Source organism: Pistacia vera, unplaced genomic scaffold, assembly GCF_008641045.1.
Source record: "Pistacia vera cultivar Batoury unplaced genomic scaffold, PisVer_v2 Contig845, whole genome shotgun sequence".
NCBI lineage: Eukaryota > Viridiplantae > Streptophyta > Magnoliopsida > Sapindales > Anacardiaceae > Pistacia > Pistacia vera.
In genome coordinates, this window is record NW_022196718.1 from 260,001 (window position 1) to 276,416 (window position 16,416).

General features: G+C 33.7%; 2 protein-coding genes across 2 annotated transcripts; both read left to right on the forward strand.

Annotated features, from left to right (window-relative positions):
* The first annotated feature begins 6,731 nt into the window (after positions 1–6,731).
* LOC116118442 (non-specific lipid-transfer protein A-like) lies at positions 6,732–11,617 on the forward strand. Its single transcript, XM_031404437.1, has 2 exons — positions 6,732–6,753; positions 11,361–11,617. The coding sequence occupies exons 1-2, from the start codon at positions 6,732–6,734 to the stop codon at positions 11,615–11,617; spliced, it is 279 nt and encodes a 92-aa protein (XP_031260297.1).
* Positions 11,618–13,795: 2,178 nt separating this feature from the next.
* LOC116118451 (non-specific lipid-transfer protein A-like) lies at positions 13,796–14,252 on the forward strand. The gene is made up of 2 exons (XM_031404443.1): positions 13,796–14,133; positions 14,243–14,252. Exons 1-2 carry the CDS (start codon positions 13,796–13,798, stop codon positions 14,250–14,252), a joined length of 348 nt encoding a protein of 115 aa, XP_031260303.1.
* Positions 14,253–16,416: the final 2,164 nt, after the last annotated feature.

A 16,416-nucleotide genomic window follows, 5' to 3' on the forward strand; every position in this document is an offset into this window, starting at 1 on the left:
CTTCCCAATATTGGAAACAAAACAGAACAAGCGCATGGTGACTCAAGTGAAGGTTCCTTCAATCTCATCCACTCATAAAAATACAAGCAACTCATCAAAAGACCTTCCTTTACCATCAACCCCAACATTTGAACACACTCTCTTTTACTTACTCTTCCCTCATAACCCCCTAAGACTTCACCTAACGTGGAATTCTCCGGTAGATTCCTTGCAATTTGTAAAATTTCACCGACAGGACCATCGGATGAAGACTCTGTATGTTGTTTTTCTTCTTGTGGAACGGAAAAGTCCTCGAAATCAGAATCAATAGGAGTTTCAGGTTGATTAATGGAATTGATATAGGAAGAAAGATGCCAAGAAGAGCGGCGGTTTTTTTGGAGAGAAAGTTTGCCAAGGCGAGGTGGGTTTTGATTTGGGGTTTGAGTTTTGAAGAAATTGAGAATTGGGATTTGGGGGTCTTTGTTTGCGATTTGGGATTTAGGACAACTAGGATTGGGAACTGAAATTAACTTGGTATTTTGGTGTATCGTGTTAAAGAATTTGCACTTTTGAGAGGGGGGGAACTGTCATTTTTTTAAACTTTTTTCACTAAAAAATATCAGTTTAATACCTAATAGTTTAAAAAATCACCAAAGCACCTTGCGTAAGTGTACAGTGCTTACACGAGCCGAGCTAGGCTCGCGAGCCGAGCCAGGCTCGTGAGCCCACAACCCGAGCTTCACTGTGTTCGAACTTGACTCGGTTAACAAACCGAGTTCGAGTCGAGTCGACTTGAGCCTTATTGAGCCGAGATCTAAACGAGCTTTTACCTCGTTTACAACCCTAACGGTGAACGGTCATGTGACTGTTGGCTGGTAGCCAACGATTATTAAATGCAAATTTTTTTATTTTTTTTTAAATCTTGTAAAATTTTATTTTAACCCTTACAATTTCTATTTATTTTAAAATTTATAGGGAGTTTTATGTAATTGTCTAGGAAGGGCCCAGTGGAGGGACTGAGCACTCCTCTTTAGGCCTGGTCCGATTTTGGGACCAGGCCTACTAGGAACGGGTTTTTGGACCCGGTCCCAAATGCCCGACTCTATTCTAATACCATAAAATCACCAACAAATCTTTATCATTAGACAATCTCATAACTATTACCTCCATAATTATTATCAAAAAACATACATTAATTACATTTGTCACGATATTTATAATTTCTTAAAACCAAATTTTGGGAAAAGTGTCGTTATTTACCACCTATAAGTTTTATCATCGTGGTGGTCTATTGATGTGTTTTGTTTTATTTGAAGTGATTTATAAATTGTGTAAACTTTTTTTTTTTTTAATTATATAAACTTTTTTTTTTTTTAGTTCTAAGTAGCTATGTCATTGTGCTCCTAATTGTGGATGTTACTGTTGGGATTGTGCCTTGAATCCCATATTGCTTAGGAATGGGAGTTGCAAGGGGATTCTCCCCTTTAAATAGACTAGTAGATTAGGCTTTTTAAGTATCTCAAAAAGTGTAAAATAGACACCAAAAGAATAGTTATTGTGGGCTGTTATTAAGGGTGTAATTGGGCTTTTTGGGATAGTGTAAGGAGTTTGCAATTTTTCTCTTCTAAAAATTGCACAGTTGTAAGCTTTTGCTTAATGGATTATTTGAGTGGATAGTGGACATACGCTAAATTGGTTGGGCAGAACCACTTTAAAATTCCTGTGTTTTTTTTCTTTATTATTATTATTATTATTTTTTTTTTTTTTTGGTTGCTTGCTTTAATTTTACGTTTGAATTGTGGGGATCTTTTTTCAACAATGGTATTAGAGCCCACGGCTCGTGATAAGTAGATCAACGATTGTCAAACATCTCAAATTTTTTGGAGGTATATCTAAGTTTGAGGTTCCTTTATTTGATGGTAATATTAATTTTATGTTTTGGCAAAGTTCGATACAAGACCTTTTGGTACAACAAGTTCTTGATCAGGCATTAGAAGAAAGTAAGCCAGAGAAGATGTCTGATAGAGAATGGAATAGAATTCAGAGAAGAATTGTCAGTACAACCAAGTTGGCTTTAGCTCCAAAGATAAAGTACAACGTGTTGACTGAGTCTAACCAAAGGGTTTGTGGAAAAGATTGGAAGGTATTTATGCATCGAAATTGTTGACTAACAGGTTGTGTTTGAAGATGGATTTGTATTCTCTGAAGATAGATGAAGGTACGAGTCTCCATGATCATTTAAATGAATTTAATAGGCTAGTATCTCAATTGTTGCCTATTTCTGATGAGTTAAAGGATGAAGAAAAGACATTGATATTGTTGTCATCTTTGCCTAAATATTATAGACCTTTAGTTCAAACTTTGTTGGTAGACAGATCTACTTTAAAATTAGATGATCTGATTGCCTTGTTGCATGAGAATGAAAGGTTTATAGGATCAGAGAACTCATTATTTAAAGAAGATCTACTAGTTGTAGAAGGTTCTAATCGAGGGAGGACTCAAGAGAGGGGTGATAAATCAAAAGTCAGATATTACAGTAATAAGGAGTATTATTATTGTGGAGAGAAGGGACATATCCAACCATGCTACAAAAAATTAATGGAGGATATGCTTGCTTTCAAAAAGGCTCAACAGGTAAAGAATTCGAAGGATGATGCTTGGGTTGCTAATAATGAAGGTGAATTTTTAGTAACATATCAAGATGAAACTCAAACTTCAAAGGGTGAAAAAGGTTGGGTTTTAGATTCTGCCGCATCTATGCATGTTTGTAATGATAAAGATTATTTTGTTTGAATTAAAAGAATTCATATGCATGAGTTCATAAATAAAAACAAATGACTTGAAAAACTAAGGGTGCGTTTGGTTTATTATTTTGGATAGAATTTTGGGAATAATATTGGGTAGTTGAATAGGGGAGTATTACGAGGTAAAATTTATAAAAAAACCCTAGGTTTGCTAATTTAATTAAACACCCCAACATATAATATGACAAAAACACCCCCACCACCCACAGTGTCAGATTCCGGCCACCACCGTCGGAATCTGGCCAAAAAATTGCGTTACGACACAAACCGGTCGGATATGTGTCATAACGTGTCACTATGGCCTTTTTCGGCCAGATCCACCACGGATCTGGCCAGAAAAGGCCAGATGTACGGCCAGATATAGCCATCGATGGCCAGAAAAGGCCAAAGAAGTCCATCTTTGGCTGTCATTTTCGGTCAACGATGGCCAAGATTTGGCCGTCACTGATGGCCAGATCTGGCTGGAAAAGGGCAGATCGGTGAACTACCGGCTAGTTCTGGTCATGGTGTAGGCCGTCGTACAGATTCCAACTACCACCTACAGTGGTTGCTAGAATCTAGCAAGTATGGGTTGATGGGGATGTTTTTGTTAATTTTTTTAAAAAAAATCCTGGGGGTATTTAATGAAATTAATAAACTTAAGGGGTTTAAAAGTAATTAAAAAAATATAGTAATATTTCTGGAATAATGTGCCGAACAATATTTGGAGAATAGGATTGGAAATATGGGTAGAAATAGGGAGCCAAACGCACCCTAAAATTTTTTTTTTTTTTTTTTTTTGAGTTAGTTATGACTTTGTGTATCTATTTATATTAATATTTTTTTTAATAAACATAGTTGATTGTTGTGAGCCAAAGTAAACAAAAAATAATATTAACAAGGTTAAGTTTTAGTGAACCCCCTGTAGTTTTATTTCTCATAATTAAACCTTTTATATATATACAGTAAAACCTTCTTATAATAATATTCTATATAGGAATAATACCTATATAGTTATAAAAAAAAATTTAGTCTTAACTTGGGATAGTTATAAATAGAAATAAATTTCAAATTGTAATAAGTTATAATTTTTTTAATTCACGTATTAAGAAAGTTGCCTCTACATAGTAATAATTATTTGTGTATTGCAAAAAAATATATGTTATGTTACATTAAAGGTTTAAGATGAAATCAAATATTTATCTAAAGTTGTGTTGGGACAATGATTTATGTTTTAAAGTTGTTAGCACATCTTTTAACTTGCAATTATATAATAACTTGTTAGCATGGATACCTTCTTGTTGAAGTTAAAATATTTCTAGTTTCTCAAGCATGTTAAGAGTTTTTTGGTACAAAATATTTTGTATTTCCATACTATTATCTTCAAGATTATTTCTTTTATCTTCTTGTCTAATTGTAGCAATGACTACTAAAATAATAAATTGAAATCCTAATATTAAAACGTGAATTATAAAATAAAAAATTAAAACAGTAATTTATGTAGGTACACCTCTATTTAGTTATAACTTCATTATAATAATAAACTGATGTGTTTTAAGATGATTGAGTAACTTTAAATTTAAAAATAAATTAAATAATTAAAAGAGATTACATGATAAACATGCAAAGTTACCACATTAGTTTATAGAGAATAATTTGTATAAATAGTTTCTATATGTAGCATTATTACTCGATATATATATATATATATATATATATATATATATATATGAAGAGTCAACTACTTATATTCAATCAGTTTCTCAGTTTACACCTTTTAGTGTCATTCTTGTTTATATGAAATATAAATAGATCTAAATGATTGTGTCTGAATGATATTTGTTTATAACATGTTCTGGTTGTTGGCGATAACAGAGCATTATTCTCTGGAGACAATCAAGGCAGCAATCAATCTAGAGACAATCAAGGCAGCAATCAAACAGAGAATCAATCCAATCATTAAGGAGCAATACACGGCAATACAGACGTTGTACAAATATATAAGAGTTGATTAGTTGTAAATATAGAATATGTAGATATCTTTTCTTGTATAGCTTGTACTGCTATTGTTAGCTTTTAATACTTGTAACAGTTTTCTATATAATGAAGAATCCTACGCCATAAGCAATTGTTGTGGTTTCACTATTGTCTCTAAAATCTCTTCATGGCATCAGAGCCAGGTTAGGATTAACCTCCACTCAATTCTATGGCCTCATAAAATTCTTCTACACTCTCCTTTAATACCATGGTTCACATGGTAACAATCAAGCTATCATCAAACAATTTTCTTCTTTGGTGTAGCCAAGTAGTCCCTCTACTGCAATGTCAAAACTAGTATGGATATATTGATGGCTCCACATCTATGCCTTCCGCTACCTCTGATCCCACAACCTTGATAGGCTCAAAGCACGCCTTGTTGCCAAAGGCTATACTCAACTCTATGGAGTTGATTTTCATGACACATTTAGTCTAGTTGTTAGAGCCTCTACAGTTCTCATTGTACTCTCTATTGCAGTCTCTCGTGGCTGGAATATACGTCAACTTGACGTTAAAAATGTCTTCTTGCATGGTCTCCTACAAGAAGAGATTTATATGGAACAACCACCGGGATATATTGATGCTTCTCATCCAAACCATGTTTGTCGCCTCAAAAAGGCAATCTATGGTTTGAAAAAGCACCGAGAGCATGGTTCCATCGCTTTAGCAATTTTTTAATCAAAATTGGTTTCAATTGCAGCAAAGCTGATTCTAGTTTATTTGTTCATTCATCGGACAATGGCATCATTTATTTACTCTTATACGTGGATGATATTATCATCACATGCAACAATGTGTCTCTCCTTGACACTTTCATTAACAAGCTACGGCAAGAGTCTTCTATGAAGGATCTTGGCAATCTCAATTATATTTTGGGCCTAGAAGTTACTCATTCTCAAAAGGGAATGTTCCTCAGTCAAGTGAAGTATGCAAGAGATATCCTTATCCAAGCTGATCTCCATGATTCAAAGCCAATTGCAACACCAATGATTGTCTCAAATCATTTGACTATTGATAGTCCTCTCTTTCATTCACCAACAACTTATCAATCCCTTGTTGGTGCACTGTAAACCCCGCGTATTATTCCAATGCCCTAAGGTATGAAATTTACCTTTTCAAGTAATTTTCTTTTTTGAATGGAGGGGTAAAATGGTCAATTTACATGTATTTCGAGATGTGGCCATTATAAAGTGTAAGGGGTGATGTCATTGAAGAGAAATGAGGGTAGAATGGTCATAAAGTTAATTGATATGGTTAAATGGCGTAAACGATAACCAAGGGTATAATGATCTTTTCATACAAATCCATATGAAATAAGTATCCATAAAAGTTCTCCAAGGGTAAATTAGTCATTTACCTAATGGGATTGCTTAATTGTTAAGTGTTTTAAAGAAGTCAAATGGCATTAAATGAATGCTAATCATTATGCTATGCTAGAAATGACCAAAACGCCCTTATATGAAAAATTTATGCCAAATGACCCTTATATCTAAATTTGATTGACCAATCACATTAGAGTAACAATGGAATAAATATTTACAAGGTTTTAAGAGAGAGTAGTCGGCCTTGTACACCCCAAATATATCATCTTCTTCTTCATCTCTCAAATCCACCATAAAAGCCACTAATTCAAGTATTTTATTCTCAAATTTTCTTAGGGTTTCAAGTTGTTTTTCAAAGGAGATCACCATCCACACTTAAAGAACTACAATTTCAAGGTTTAAGGTGAGTTTCAAAACCCTAGTTTTTCTGATCTTTTAGTTAAAAGAGAAATTCATAAGTGGTTATATGTGTAAGGTAGAAAGGGTGAACATTTGGAGCTAAGGAGGAGTGTCCTTGTGCTTTGTATACTAAGGTAAGGAAAAAAATCTCCCTTATGACTACAATTGATAACACCTAGGGTTTATGAAACTTACATTTATTTATGTTAATATGAGTGTGATGCTATGTTTTGGTTATGGATTGTTTAAATGGGTGTGTTGATTGGTGTATGTGTGCATGTGGAGGATGATTATGCCAATTAAGAGATTTGTAGTTGGACGATGTTTTGGAACTTTTTGGTTCTGTAAAAAGGGAGGTTTTTATGGCCTTTTATACTAAGAATGATATGGCAAATGATATGAATGTGCAAATGAAGGTGACATGGTTAAAATGAATAGAATTCGGATTTGGCTTTTTGAGACTTATTACTATACATGCTTCACTAATCAGTCATAACTGAAGTTATAGAAATCCGATTGAATTGATTCTTGAAGTGTTAAAAATTTGAGGAACAGACTAAAACTTTATGTTTTAGCAAAAAATAAATTAAAATTAGAAGATAAGGAAAAAATTGCTTGAAAAGTGACGAACTATATGGCATCCACCTTCTTAATGGAAATTCCATTGTTTTAATTCTAATAAACCCCTAAAATCTTACTACTGAAATTTCCTGTATTGTATGAGAAGTTGAATGAATTGAGTTAAGAAGTTTAGTAGGAGAATGTAGTATGATTGAGCATGGGAGATGTTAGTCCATATGTTTGCATTCATAATGGTAATGCATATAGCTTATTTAGTTGTCTTATGAAAAATTTATGAAATGTTAAGAATGAATTCCATGATTCTCTGAGATATAAACCAAGATCAGAGGAATGGAATTCTTTGAAACCATGAGTCCTTTGAGGTGACGACCAAGAACAAGGTAATGGTTCAATGAATCCGATCGGATACAAAGACTAATGAAACCATCAAGTATAAAGACAAAGAATAAGCATGCCATGTACATGAATATTTCATAAGTCATTATGTTCTACGTTATAGTATGTATGGTTAGTTATGACTTATGTTTTGAGAAAAGTCCAAATGTATGATATGTTTTATGACTTGCTATGTCAAAGAATGAAGGTCATGTTTTGTAGGTAGGTAACGTCCTAGTAATATACTTGTATAATGAACCTTAATAGTTTATAAATGGACATATTCCTTACTGAGCGATTAGCGCTCACCCCACGAAATATTTTAAAATGTTTGTAGGTAAGGATTAAGGCATGAAGCTGGGAGAGGATTCCGAGGGACGCTATGAGCATGAAGGGATGTTTTAATGATGACTATCGAATGGTTTTCTAATATTTAGTTGTATATATGTTCCTATTTCATATGTAGTAAATATGTCCATATTCTATAATGGAGTAAATATGTTGTATTATAAAGGAAATCAAATTGCTAGTAAATTTTGTAAAAGGTGCAGTGTTCAGTAAGTATACTATGGATTCATAATTTACTCCAAGAAAGGAAACTATATTTATACAATGAACTTATTTTAGTTTAGAAATTAAATTAATAATAAAATAAATAAATATATATATATATATATTATATATATATATTATATATATATCATATATATATATATATGTTTTTTTAAACTACAAGTTTATTCTTTAAATAGGATTTTAAAATAAACTTCTTTCTTAGGCGTGCGTTTTCTAGGTTCTCAATGGCCAAAGGATACTGAAGAAATACCCGGCTAGGGAGGGGTTTTACATACACTGCAATATCTCACCATTACCAGGCCGGATATTACACATGTAGTAAATTTAGTAAGTCAATTCATGCATGCACCAAGAGAGCAACATTTTCAAGCCGTAAAAAGAATTCTCAGATATGTTAAAGGAACTCTCCATTTCGGACTCAACATCAGTCCATCAAACAATCTCAAAATCTCAGCTTTTTCAGATGCTGATTGGGCTGGTTGCCCAAACACAAGTCGATCAACATCAGGATATGCAATTTTTCTAAGTGACAATTTAATCTCATGGACTTCCAAAAAGCAGTCCACAGTATCTCGGTCTTAGGCAGAATCCGAATATAGAGCATTGGCACTTGCTGCAACTGAAGTTAAATGGTTGTTAAACATTCTTCATGATTTAAAAATTCAACCAACAGAACGCCAATGTTACTTTGTGACAACACAAGTGCCATTTTCATGACTCGAAATCCAGTAGCTCAACGAAGGTCCAGGCATATTGATATTGATATTCACTTTGTTAGGAATTAGTCTGCAGTGGTATATTGAAGATTAAACATGTTCCATCAACCTTGCAAATAGCAGACATATTCACCAAAAGTCCAACAAAACCTCTGTTTTTGCTATTCCGATCCAAGCTTCAAGTGTTGCCAACCACACTTGACTTGAAGGGGGGTGTTGGCGATAATAGAGCATTATTCCTTGAAGACAATCAAGGCAGCAATCAATCTCGAGACAATCAAGGCAGCAATCAATCTGGAGACAATCAAGGCAGCAATCAAACAGAGAATCAATCCAAGCATTAAGGAGCAATACACGGCAATACAGACGTTGTACAAATATATAGGAGTTGATTAGTTGTAAATATAGAATATGTAGATATCTTTCCTTGTATAGCTTGTACTGTTATTGTTAGCTTTTAATACTTGTAACAGTTTTCTATATAATGAAGAATCCTACACTATAAGCAATTATTGTGGCTTCACTATTGTCTCTAAAATCTCTTCACTGGTTTGATATTACAATTCCAAGAGTACTTATTACTCTTACCTCTACAACAACAACTATTTCTTCTCCTAAACATTCTTCTATTCCTTCTCCTATTTCACAAAAAAATTCACCACCTGGCATACAACTTTATGTTGATTTACTTTTTACCTTTTCTACTATCCTCTCTGAAGACACTTGGATTTCTCGATCACTTTTTTGGATTTTAGGTTTTCAAAACTCCAGAAGCATTATTTTTAACTCAGTATAAGTATGCTATTGACTTATTGCAAATATGCTCAATGCTAAGAGCAATCCTACTCCTATGTGTGCAAATTCTAAATTGTCTTTACAAGATGGTGAGCTGTTTTACAATCCCACTCTATACAGGAGTACAATAGGAGCCATGTAGTATTTGACTTTATCAAGACCTAACTTAGCTTTTGCAATGAATAAGCTAAGTCAATTTCTTAAAAGTCCAACTATAATACACTGACAAGCATGTAAAAGGCTCTTTTGATACCTCAAGGGTACTCTTCATCATGGATTGAGCTTTAAACCTTTTGGAAATCTCATTCTAGAGAGATATTGTGATGCTAATTGGGCTAGTAGCACAAATGATCGAAAATCTACTTTAGGCTACTGCATTTACCTTGGTCAGAATTTAATTCAAGGGAGTTCAAGGAAGTAGAAAGTAGTTGCAAAACCATCTACAGAATCTGAATACAGATCATTATCACAGGCNTGTGTGTGTGTGTGTAATCCAATGAAATTTGCAGAGCCATCTCCTTTGGCACTTACCAAGTAAGTGAAGAGGTATAAAGAACGAGCACTTCTTCATTTTCTAATCCAATAGATGAATGAAAGCCTTCTTTCCCTTCACTCTGTTAATAGAGTAAAACTTGGAAGATGCTAATGAAAAGCTTGATCAAGCATTGTAGATGATTTATGACTATTCATGAATATTATGCAACTTGTTAATAGTAGTATAGTACATTTGATGTTGACTACTTTTAATGATCCATTCTTCAATAGGGCTTCTGATATCAAGTTTGATGGCCTTGGCATGTGGGTTAATACCCAGATGGGCATCCTCGAGTGAGTTTGGGTTGTTACAAGTGGTGTTAGACCTAGGTATAATGTAGGGAGTTTCTTGTTGGCCTTTAAAAATAAACATGACCGTCCAGATCTATACAAATCTAATAAATTAGATATCCAAGATTAATCATATCATAATAAAGAATCCTAATCTTATTTTGCTGCCTCTTTGGTGAAGAATATTTTAGAGTATCTTGAAAGCTTCTTGACATATTTTTTGGATACTCTTCGGATCTAAATCTCTCATCAAGGAAGGTCCAATAGACCTTTAATTTGGGCCGTACGTGACATTAGACAGCTTGGCCTGATTTAGGTATAAAAGTCCTATCAACTACGAACGGTCACGAAAGCATGATAATTATAACGATTATAACGATCTTAATTGAGTCTCGCATCGCTAAATAATGAGTTAGATGTGTGGGTTACCAAACCACGTGGACAGCCACCCCTTCTAAGTCAGTTTTAAGGGTGAGTTGAACTGCAGCTACAACTCTACCAAAATTTTATCATTCTTCGTATGGTGATCTACTTAATTTAGTCGTGTTCTTTTCTGCCAATAAACATAATTGGCCTCTAAGAAAAATGTTGGTTATAAATTTGGCAGAAAGAGATGCATCATTTCAATTGAAAGAATAGAAATGAGCAACATGTATGCGTCATCAAAGTTTGTGTAGGAACTAAACAGAAACAGAACAGTAATGGACAAGAAATATATGATCCAAAAGCTTATCCTCTTTACTACTTTTAAGGATGTTTCAAGGCAGAGTAGAATCCAAAAGCCTTTTAACTGTTTTTGTTATGCCATATCCCTCACAATTCCAACTCTTTTCATCGCTAATATGTGCAACAAATACACCCCTTCACCCCTCTGCTATTGTTCATCAACAAGGCAGAAACTCCTTGGAGAAGAAGCTAAAAGAGTCCTTTAGTAAAGATGAAGAGTATTGTGATGTTGGTGTTGGCTGTAGCCATGGTTTACTTCATGGTGAGGCCTGGAGAAGCCGTTCAATGTGGCCAAGTCGCAGCGTCTTTAGCCCCTTGCAAGCCTTACTTGGAGGCTGCTGGGCAAAATCCTTCAACTGCATGCTGTGATGGGGTGAGAAATATAAAGGCAATCACTCCAACAACTGCAGATAGACAAGAAGCTTGTGAATGTGTGAAGTCGGCTGCTGCTAAACATCCAGATATCAATCAAGATGTAGCTTCATCTCTCCCTGGAAAATGAGGGGTTCCATTGAACATTCCCATCTCCAAGAACACCAACTGTGCAAAGTGAGTTTAATTTTCAGAATACGCATATTCATTTACTTTAAGAAATTGATAATCCAGTTCCAGCTAAGCTTAACTTTGTTTTCGGTTACTTTCTCAGCATCAACTAAGATGGAAGAGACCTGCAGGATGAGAAATAAAGATCGTTATGGGAGTTGCCATTTCCATAATCTTGCTGTTTGATGCCGTGTTATGCAAAATTCTTGAGATTCTCCTGTAATGGTTTATGCAATAAATTAAACATTCTTGGTTATTCTTGTTGATCAGAAACAACCCAAAGGAAGGCAATACATAACAAGTTGACAAAATTTTTCTTTTTATGCGAGTATAGGTGAGATTATTAAACGAATGGAGATTAATAGGAAACCAAAACTAGTAAACACACACAAACCACAAACAGTAAAAAGAAAGAAAAAATAAATATGATTTATCCTGATTCATCCAATTAACAGGCTACGTTTAACATAGTTAATATTTATACTGAGACCCTCAAATGCGTCTGTGTCACCCATTAATACTGAAGTGGTCAAAAACTCCAACAATTATATAGAATCATTCAATATACTGCAAATAAATATATATCAACAAGAACTTATATAAGCTGAATTTGTTTCATATATCCACATATGAGATACTATTTTAATGGGGAAATTTTTTTAAGCAATTACAAAAGTCAATATAATCGCCATAACTGGTAAGTGAATTAACCACAATTGAAGAAAATATTATAAATATATGCACCAATCATTCTAAAGGCAAGGCATAGTAAATAGAAGGGCGGCAGAGCACAAAAGTGAGAATATGGCACTGGAAGATTCATAACATATGTTACAATATCCATAAATTTCCATCTACAAAAAGAAATTTCATAAAGCACAATCAGTTGTTATCTGTGATCATCCCATTTAAAATTGCAGAGCCATATCTTATGGCTCTTACCAAGCCAGTGAAGGATCACAAAGAACGATGGAGCACTACTTTATTTTCTAACTAATTAAATGAATGAATAAAACCCTTCTACTTCATAGACTTTTATTTATTTATTTATATAGTAATGCAGAATTTGGAAGATGGTAATTAATGAACAGATTGATCCAGCATTGAAATTGATGAATGTCCATGAATCTTTTGATGCTAATCAATGAACAGATGAATGTCCTTTAGTTTGAACTCTATAACAAAAATCAATCTCCTAATCTGGAAAAACTAACTACGCCAAGGATTTTCGCAAAGCATACTCCACGTGCTTCACTACTACCACCTTCCACTGTGAATTCTAGTTGTGTTGTTTACTTTTTTAAGAACCCTCTGGACCAATTCATCTCCTTATAGTATTTCTTGGGCCAATTCACCGCGGAGCTGCTTATGGCTGACTTTTTACTAAGTTCTTTATCCAAGGAAGAAAATAGTCAAGGAATAGTAGAAGAAATGTCAAAATTATGTAGTTTTGAGTCTTTTGACAACCTGAGAAATTTGAAGGTGAACAAAATCGGAAAAAGCTCTGCTTGATACAGAAAAGATGGTTACTTCAGAAAAGGGTTGGTGGGAGATTGGAAAATTATATCACCCCTTCAATGTCAAAATGTCTTGAGAAATTAATGGAAGAAATTTTTGATGAATCTAGTTTGACCTTTAAAATTTAGTAAGTGAAAAGAGTCTATCATCAAATGCAATAAAATTCAAGTCAAAGTCCCCATGATTTTTTTTGGATTTGCTTGTTACAGGATCAGTTACCTTTGTAATTTCTGTAATTTTCTACAGTCTTCATCAAGTCTTACTATTCTCTAAATCATTCCTACTATACTCTTTGATAAGTTGCAGGAAACATTGGTAACCTCCCAGTTTGGTTTCATCCTGCAAAAAGAGAAGCTCTTTCAACCGAAAGAGAAGAAATGCACATCATCCATCCATCATGAATTCGAAAAGCTTATCATCTTACTATTTTGATGACATTTTAGGGAAGATTAGAAGCCAAAAACTTGTAACTGTTTCTGTTTTCCAATGACATCCATACTCCAACTCTTTTCGTCGCCAATATGTGCTATACATACCCCGTATGAGCCTTCACATATAATTCATCACCAAGTCATCAGAAGCTCACTGAATTCCAATCTCAAAGAGTCCTTTAGTAAAAATGAAGAGCATTGTGATGTTTGTGCTGGCAGTAGCCATGGTATACTTCATGGTGAAGCCTGGAGAAGCCGTCCAATGCGGCCAAGTCGCGGCGTCTTTAGCCTCTTGCATGCCTTACTTGGAGGCTGCTGGGCAAAATCCTTCAACTGCATGCTGTGATGGGGTAAGAAATATAAAGGCAATCACTCCAACCACTGCAGATAGACAAGCAGCTTGTGAGTGCGTGAAGTCAGCTGCTGCTAAACATCCAAATATCAATCAAGATGCAGCCTCATCTGTTCCTGGAAAGTGTGGGGTTCCATTGAATATTCCCATCTCTCCGTACACCAACTGCGCCAAGTGAGTTTAATTTTCCATTTGCGTATTTACTTACAAAACCGAATTTTCAGTTTCAGTTACACATTATTTTACTTAATAATTTGGTTTTCATTTTTGGTTAATTCTGCAGAATTAACTAAGATGGGAATGAGCAGGAAGAGAAATAAAGCTAAGGCCAATTGAGATTTATAAGGTGTTGCCATATATATATCTCCATGATTTAAATAAAGTTGCAGTGTTTTAATCGGTCCTGATGATCAGAAATTGTATTGAGATTATCATGTAATGGTGTAGAGCTGCAAGTTTACTGCTATAAATACATCAAGTTCATTATATATTGATGATATGTTGAAGGGTTAAACATTCTTCCTTGAAATAGTAGCAATACGTAACAAAATGAAAATAAATTTCCTCTATTTATACAGTTGGGGGGGAAAAAAAAAAAAACAGTGATCCAGCGTCTATTATATAAATTAATATATTTAAATAATATTTTCTCTTTAGTTTCGTATGCTTTTTTATTATGTGTTTTGTGTCACGGATCCTACATCCGAAATACATTAGAGAGATTTTGGGCTTATAAAGGAAGAGTCCCTTCAGTTAATGGATTAGTCTTTACTCTTTAGGGTGTGAAACTCCTAACCCATGACAATGATATCATAACAGACCTTAACTATCTTTCGGTGTCCTGTCAAACATCCATATGCGATAAGATTAGCCTTTTTTGGGTGTGGAACTTCCGACCGGTGACATTTGACACACACCCAAAAGTTTAAAGATTTCAAAGGAGTGATTTTTACTTAATAATGTAACCATAACAATTGAAATAAATCACTATTGATCGTCCATTAATTACACTTTGTTAATGCTAAGAGCGATGTTATTTGCCGCAATCATTTTTTTTTTTTTTTAATAAACCCAACTTCTAAATTAACTCTTCTAAAATTTATATAACATATCTAAATTTGTAAATGAACCTAGTCTATTTACAAAATAACTCTTACATTTATATTTTCACTATTCATGTTATATTTTCTAAATACTTATTTATATATAGTCTATATCTTTTATCTTCATTTAACATATCAATCAAGTTAATTGTTTATATTTTCTTAAAAAATAATAATAATAACAAACGTAAAAATTCTCGGAAAATGTAAATCAATTGAAATTTAAAAACAATAAAAAAAGAATAAAATAAACCTAAAGAATTTAACACATATATTTTATCAATTCATGTATATTATTTTAGATTTACGATGTAGAAAATAAAATAAATAATTCGAATTAATATCAGAAAATTTACTTTAGATAGGTAGTAATTTTAATAATGAATAAAATTGTAATTAAAAAAAAAATAGTAATTGGGGTCTAATAAGTAGGGGTGTTCAAAAGAACCGATTGGAACCGGAACTGGCGGGTACCTTGAGTTTGGTTTCGGTTCCTACCTAGAACCAATCATCAATGGGTAGGTTCCGGTTCCAAATTTTTGGAACCGTTACTGTGCGGTTTCGGTTCCTATAGTTAGGAACCGGAACCAGGAACCGAGACTAATATAAAATAAAATTAAAGATTAGGGGGGTTAATAAAAGCTTTTGTAGAAAAAATAATGTGAATAGATTTATATTTATATTTCATAACATTTAAAGTAAGTTGGTTTGACTTTTGAGAATCTACCTTTACAAAGTAATGAAGTTTGTAATTTTGAATTTACAATTTATAATTTTATTTTTGTTAACAAGTGCCAGATGGGGGGGTATTTGTAAGTTTTTAAGGGTTTTTTGCCATTTTAAAAATTTTGGAAGGTCATTGTAATTTTACAGGGTATCTAGAACCGGAACCGGAACCGTTGTTACAGGTTCTGGTTCTGGGTACTTAGGAACCAGAACCATCAGTTTCGGTTCTGGTTCCAAATTTCAAGGAATCGTCAGTTCCAGTTCCGGTTCTTTCAAAAAATATAGGGTACCCGGAACCGACCACCCCTACTAATAAGATAAAACGTGGAGAGTCAATAGCACACTCGGTAAACCCTCTATATAATTATTCATTGGTAAGATGTGAATCACAATAAGCTCGAATGAGCATTAACTCAATAAATAATTTAAAGTTTTTCCATAAACAAAAAGAACAAAGGAAAATATTTTTACAAAACGATGTCTTTCAAAACATTTACTCATAATCAATATTCATGCACTAGGATTCTTTCACTTTAACACAAAACCTAATAGACTTTTTTTGTTTTTTCTGGATAAACTTAGTAATTGCTTCACTCGAGACTTAAACACAAAACTCTTGAGTATAACT